General features: G+C 47.7%; 1 protein-coding gene across 1 annotated transcript in view; it reads right to left on the bottom strand.

Moving 5' to 3' along the window:
• Window positions 1-5,059: 5,059 nt before the first annotated feature.
• ULK2 (unc-51 like autophagy activating kinase 2) overlaps window positions 5,060-7,305 on the bottom strand; it is a 38,611-nt gene continuing 36,365 nt past the window's right edge. Inside the window, exons 27-28 of the mRNA XM_027660461.1 lie at window positions 6,986-7,121; window positions 5,060-6,899 (exon numbers count right to left, since the gene is read on the bottom strand). Of these exons, the coding sequence (XP_027516262.1) occupies window positions 6,832-6,899; window positions 6,986-7,121 (204 nt within the window). The 3' untranslated portion in view covers window positions 5,060-6,831. The remainder of the gene's footprint in view (window positions 6,900-6,985; window positions 7,122-7,305) is intronic.

The raw sequence follows: 7,305 nt of genomic DNA, 5'->3' as shown, positions 1-7,305 counted from the left end.
CATGGCTGCTCAGGGCTGCGGGGAGACACAGCAACACCCAGCTCACCGCGGGCCCTCCCTGCCGCACAGAGTCCCTGACACTCCCCACGAGCCCCGGACACGCACCCAACCTCCGCCCCAGCTCCAGTGGGGGGAAAAAGCCGCCGCGTCTCTCTGAAACCTTAAATAATTCCCGAGTTAGAAAAGTTTGACAAGGAGCTCGGGGAGCGAACGTTAGTGGGCGCGCAGGAACGTCACGGGGGAAGAACCGAGGGCTGCTCCAGGCAGGGTCTCTTCCCGCATCCCCGCACCGAGCGATGCCCAGCGAGGGGGTGAAACCCCGGGGGGATGTCACCCCTCCGAGGAACCCCCCGGGGACCCCCGAGCGCCAGCGGGGCTGGTGCGACACCCGTGCGACAACCGGTGGCTGCGAGGCGGCGGCTCCCCCCGCGCTGCCCCCGCGGCCGGTCCGGTGCCCTCCGGCCCCGGGCAGGACCCTCCGCCCCCGCGGCCCCGCCGCCCACCGGGGTCGCCGCTGCCTCACCCGCTTCCTTTTTCCGTTCACATGACGGAACCGGAACGGGCGAGGCCGCGGGGCCGCCGCCGCTCCCCTCCCCATCCCGCACCGCCCCGGGCGGCTCTGCGCTGCCCCGGGGGTCCCGGAGAGAGAGGGTCTGCCGAGAGAGCAAAGAGCAGAGCGGGCTGAAGGATGTGGTACCTTGACACTCGCACCGTCGGGGGATGCTCCGTCCGTGCTCCCCGCAGCTGTGGGCGGTGTGGGGGCAGCGCCGTCCGCTCCCAAGGATGCCCCAGTCCGCCGTGGGGTGGAAGCGGATCTGGCACGGCCGGGCCGGTTGTGAAACGCTGCGGGGTGTGGAGCCGGGAGAGCACTGCGGGAGGAGGGCAGAGTCCCCTCCCCGGGGCCTTATCGGAGCAGCTGCACCCAGGACTGCCCCCTGCCCTCCTTCCAGCCTCCTGAGGGGGAGGAAAGCCGGACAAGGTGGTGTTTTGTGGGAGGCGAAGCAAAGCGCCAGAAACAGCCTACCCGGCCAGGAGAGTCGAATTAACCTTGATACAGCACTTGCGTGGGAACCGAGCCAAAAAATATGCAGAGAATGGAGCTGAGACAAGGCTGGGTGCTTAAAAATAGACCTGCCACAACTTGTTCTAAGAAGTGCACGGGGATTATTTAGAAATTACTTGCAGGTTGTTACACGCTACTTTGGTGCCAGGCCATTTATTGCCAATGCTCCTCAGCTGGAGCTTTTCCCCCACCAAATCCTTGCCCACCACATCTCTGACACACGGGGCTCCTAGAATGGAGGAGGCATTCTAGGAGCCCCTAGACAAGTTGCATCTCCTTTTCCCACATCAACACATCTCTCAATGACTGGGAGTGCCCTTTAGCTCAGCAAGCTGTACTGAACCACAAGTCCCCCCAAACACCAGCTGTGGTCAGTTGGCCTCCCTAACACCTCCCAGGCTGTGGCTCAGTGTGAACATTTCACAAGCTGTTGCACAAATCTCAGCAGCAAACACCCAGCTGTGGGGAAGAATGACATGAGCAACTGCCAATACTTGTGTGCAGGAGGCAACACAGGAGAGAAAAACAAGCTGGGCTCGACAGGGTTCTCCCAGGTGGTGCATGGAAAGATGGGTTTGCATTGAAGAAATCTGTAGAAGTAGAACATTCTCTGCAGGAGCATTACTTGATGCAAACATGCTCTCCTTGATCCTGTCAGCATCCTTGCAGGGCAGGTCAGAGCTCTGTCCAGGCACCACGATGTCTGGAGGTCCAAGAGAAATCAGATAAGGAATTAATGCTACTGCAACCAGAGTAAAAGTCTGAGCTCTCAGTGTGATTATTACCTGGGGAAACAGTGCTGCAATGCACCAGCCCAGGATGTCAGCAGGAGCAGGGAGATGGATATTTACCTACATTTTCCACAGTGGCCATTCTCCAGAGCTTGTAAAATTCTCACCCTTCAGCCCGAGGGTTTTCATGTCACGACAGTGCTTCTTGTGCTTGGCATCACACATGGGAAGCAAACATTCCAGCTCCCAGTTATCCCAGTGGTCAGCAGGCTGGAGCTGTGCCACACTTCCACAGAAATGAGACAGCATCCTGGGAGACAGTCCCTTTTGGTCCTTGTCAGGGACAACTTTCAGCCAGTTATGGACAGGAAACAAAGCTGAGGGTGTTTTAAGTGTTGCAAAATACTAGTTGAGTCTCCCTGGAGCAGCTGAGATTTCAGGGAAGTGTGGGATCTGGAGTGAGATAGAGGAGTACCCCAGACAGCACCTGTGAGACACGTGGTCTGCAGTGTGTTCCCCACGCCTGGGAGCTGGCAATGTTCTCTATTTTTGTTCAGTCACTAAGAAACAACAAAGAGAACTGTTTATGGGTAAATAATGGAACTCCACAGGAATCAGGAGGTGAGCAGTGCTGGGGGGGGGGTTCTAATCCCCAGGGCTGTACTTACAGCAACAAGAGAGTTTTTACTGAGCAGCTGAGCTTGAGACTCCCCTCTCCCCTCATTCCTTGAAGCCCTTGCTCCCCTTTTGGAGTCAATTAACTGCAATGAGACAGGCTCCTGCCCTGCCCTGGGGAGCAGGCCTTTGTGCTGGTCCTTGCCCTGCTCCCAAAAATCATCCAGCAGAGCCTGGGGAAGGAGGACTTTGGTTTGGAAGATAAGCTGTGCAGTATTTGGTTTCAAAAGTCCACCAAAAACCACAGCTAATCAATAAATATTTGTTTAGCTTGCACACCGCGCTCACAGAACTGTAAGTTTTCAGCTAGGCTGACAATCCTCAATTTCTGCTTAGATGTCTGCCTAGCCTCAATTCCAAGTGTTTTCCAGAAGTCACAGAATCTGCCCAGTGGCACAAGATGGGCAGATACAAAGTGCAAAACAGCACTCAAGCGTAAAAGCGGGCACAGAAGATGAACAACAGGGAGAGGTTTTAAGGAACCTGCAGGAATAAATAGAGCTCAGTTCATTTATGGCATCACTTGTTTTGAAAGCTGTGGCTGATCTCAGAGTGGCAAGAAGGAGATACTGTGTCTTGCAGAGCCGTGGTCTGTGGGCTGCATTGTAGACATAGCTGGGGCCGTGGAAAATGTGAAAAGCGACACAAAGAAACAATGGGAATGATTGGCACAAGGACTGCAACAAGACTCAACAGCCCCACTGGCACTCGGTTTGCTTTCAGGCAGAGAGGAGGGGGGAGCCTGCCGTGCACAAAAGCCTATTGAAAAGGTGTTTGTCCAAAGGAGCAGTGCCAAGGCATAGTTCCACCGGGCTCCAGCTGACTTAGAGACCTCAGGAGAGGGGTTACCCGGATAGACTTCACTCCTCTGCAGAAAGGAGGAGCTATGGGAGCACTCTGGAAAAAGCCACAGCCAGGGCTATGGCTCAGGTGGGACAGGGAAGTCCAGGATAAAAGGAGATTTGCTTGAAGATTTAAAAGGTGTCCTGGACAGTCAAAAAAAGATAGTAACAAGCAGAGCTCAGAGCAGACACAAAAGTCAAGGATTAAAATTTAAATTAAAAAAAAAAAAAGGAGAGGAAACAGGAAACAAAAAGGAGGTGGGTCACAAGTCAGGTCACAAGCCAGCCTATCTGAATTTCAAAGCCTTGACAAGCTTTGGAAGCAGCAGGATCCAGCTTTCCTTGCTCCAGACGAAAAGCAAGCTTCACTTTTGGGTGCAGTTGAGCACAGCACCACAACAGCGTGAGTCACAAGTTATTGCCTCTGAACCCTGAGATGACACAGCAATACCTGGATGGAGCTGTATGAGCAAGTAACAAGAACTATGCAGAAGGTAGCAAGTCCCAGGAACAACTCACGCAGCAAAAATGCTTCTTGGAGTAACTTGTAGCGTGTTAGTTGCAAGTCAAATTAACTAGATTTCATTCTTGCATCAGAGGAAGGGCTGAGAGTTCAACTTGCTTATAAAGAGCAGCAAATGTCAGAGTCAAAATGTGTTTTAGATTCCTGAGCTGACATTATACACTATGGAAGAGAGAGGAACAAGTACAGAACATGGAGCTTGAGGAGAGCTGAACTAGAAAAGCACATCAAATATCTCCTTTCAAGTTCTATCTTTCAAAGGCTGGGGGTAAAAAAAAAAGCATTTGGTAAAAACAAGCACCTGCTGTTTAGCACGGGGAGCTGGAGACAGAGGACAGCTTCAGGATCTTTGTGGAATGAGTTTATGCAGAAAGACAGGCCATGAACATTGGTCTCCTCCTCCTGAAAACAGCCAGCAAGAATGGCCCTTTTCTTCTCCTCCTCCTGTTTGTGCAGCTGGAGTCTTGCTGGCAAGAAGGGAAGGAGAATGAGCTTGAATCCTGAGAGGAAAAAAAAAAGAAAACCAACAAAAACCCGTGAGTTCCTGGGAAAAGCAGCCTATCTCCTAGTCTTGTGCACTGAGGCTCTTGCTTTGTTCCTAGATTTGGGTTCAGACATGTCATTAGCATTCCCTGCTCACTCCTTCCTCATCCTCTTTATGTGCCAGCCACAATAATAAATTGGGAAAATTTTGATAGTGCAATTAAGAAATACAACAGCCACATTAGCAGCTACCACAGCACCACTCAGCTGGGGAGAGGGTATCAGCTCTAAGGTGAACAAAGCCCATTTTTGGTAAGCTGTGGATAGAAATTGTAACTTCCTGCCAGTTTTTGTCAATTAGCTCTGTATAGGCTGTTCTGGCAGCCCAGGCAGCTCCTCTTTGCTAGAGGCAACAAATAAGCACCTTGTTGAAAGAACAGACAGCTGTTACCCAGGATCCTACTTAGCATTTTCGTTTTCAAGCCCAAGTTAAGAAAAAAAAAAAATTAAAAAAGAAAGAAGCAGGGTAAATTGTTTTCCTAAAGCCAGGGAAAACAAACTCGGGGACACTCTGTGCCAGAGCTACCCAGAGATAAGGAACTCAAGGATGCTGCCCCATCCTGCCCTGGTGGCAGCTCCAGCTGCTGAGGGGAACATTCAGCAACTGGTTTAACCAGCCAAGTACAGACTGTTCTCCCTGAATTTAACACCGTTGGTTACAGAGACACAGAAACTCAAGTTGTACCATAGAAACACTTCTAGTGTCAGTATTTATTTTTACCTTAATATACATTTATACAGGCCATAATAAAAAGGCTATTACGCAACAGTTCAGTGAGTTATTACCTAGTTCCAAGAATAATGCATGCAATTACAAAGGAGAGGTAGAAACACCGTATTAAAGACCTAAAAATACAAACATTATATAAACAAACACTTTCAAATTAACTGTTGGAATTTCATACAGATAAATAAGGTAAAAAGTACATTACTCTGTCAAAGTAAAGGAAACACATGGTTATCCGAACACTGAAACAATATTTTGATGTGTAAGCCCTGTACAACTTTGTCAAATAGTTCAGACCACTGTGTTTAAGAGGATTAAAATGATTTTGTCCTGGAGAATGGTTTATTCAAGTATTCAAGCAGTTGAGTAACAAAAAAGTCCCAAAAATAAAGTACAGGAACCATTTCCAGAGAAGCTGATCTGCCTAAATACTTTGCAAATCACTGACCTGATGATCTCATGGGATGCTTGAAATGACAATGCCTATAAGGCGAAATGAAGCTTCCCACCTCTCCCCCAAAATGCACACAAAATAATCCTGATTTTTCACACACTCTATGTAGAGATTCTACATCAATTTATCAGCATCTCAAACCGCAACATTATTTTCTGGGTATTTTTTTTTTTTTTGCATGGTTCCTTGCAGAACCTTTCAGTTTACAGTATTTATTGTAATACTGCCCGAGAAACAAACTACAGAGAACTGTCATTACACCCCTAAAGACTGCAGGCATTAATGCACATTTCGCATGCACAACAAAAGATGCAACCAAATCTATATAAAAGCAAACAACCAGCAACTCAACATTGCTATTACTGAGAAAGTCCAGAGCAGTAGTTACTCAAGTATTAGACAAATAGGTATAAAATGGAAAGGTTCACATGAATACAAGTTTTTACAGTTTGTTTGAAAGTCTTCTAGAAGCTACATTTGAAATTCTGAAAAGAATTTTATGTACACTGAAATGAAATTCAGCCAAGTCCATTGTGCCTTCTTTCTCTAAATTTTTTTTTAATATAGTTCTTCAAAAATGAATATACAGTTGCTTTAGTAAATTAGTGCAAAACAAAATATTTTGGAAGAAGATCATCAAATTGTATCCACATCAGCTGAAAACCCCCTGGGGATTCTGCACAGATGGAGAGAATTTCTTCCATCACCACCTTTCCCCCGTGTAAGAGCGCGCTCTTTCCATCCCTTCATATCACAACCTGAGCCATGTTTACAACAGGTGAGCTCCAATACAAGGCAGCTTAGCCCCAAAAGCTTCAAGCAGCACTTGCACATGGTTAGGGTTTCCCAAATTCACTCAGCCACATTTTACTGACAGCTTAAAAACCTCTTGAGGGAATCTTCTGAGGGAAGTGTCTTTTTGTACCTGACGCAGAAGGATCCACTCTCTTAAAAACCTCATGAGGAAAAAAAGACAAACCCTGATCGTTCAAGTTCAAAGCACACGTACAAGGATCAGTTTGAAATGTGAAGAGAGATTCTTTTAAATTCTGTTGCTAGGAAGGAAAAGGAGCTGCTGGATCGGTAAGGCAAGTGTACTTTTGGAATTTCTCCTCTTTGAATATGCTGCTGTTTCTTTGGTAGTCACCACAGAAATGTAAGAATCATCTTCCACATGCGGCAGAACAAGGACAACAATGAAGCTGTAGTGAAAAAAGTGCAGTATCACTGATGTGGTCCCTTATGTTCACACCATCTGGTCCTCAGGATATTCCTACTGCTCGTACACAGCCACTGTGCTATAGCAGAGTGCAGAAAGCCTTCGCTCGATGCTGGATTTATCTGCAGAGAGAGGGACACAACAGGTGATGACCAGTGTTGTTTTACAATCAACTCCATGTAACTGTCAGTATTCAACATGAACTTACACTTGTGTACATTTTCTATATCTGCAGGGTCTTGCAGTATTTTAGTCAGTCCCTCCAGCAGCAAGGCTGCCTTGTGGTATCGATATGTGATATCTTCAGTTTGCTGAAACATCTCATCCAGAGCCGCCGATTGCACCTGGAATCAGTCAGGAGGTTCAGTTACATAAACTGCATTAGGCAAGTGATGAAATGAGAAATTCGGAATTGATGATCTAAAAGTGTCCGTAGGAAAATATTTCTGAGCCTTAATTTAGCTGATGTGTTTTTATAACTGAGACAACAAAATTAAGTAGGAACTACATGGTCTTTACGGTCCTTTC

The sequence above is a fragment of the Corapipo altera genome, unplaced genomic scaffold (assembly GCF_003945725.1).
Source record: "Corapipo altera isolate COAL_440 unplaced genomic scaffold, ASM394572v1 271, whole genome shotgun sequence".
Lineage (NCBI taxonomy): Eukaryota > Metazoa > Chordata > Aves > Passeriformes > Pipridae > Corapipo > Corapipo altera.
The sequence above is the reverse complement of the archived record's forward strand: the minus strand, read 5'-3'. Positions and strand labels throughout refer to the sequence as shown.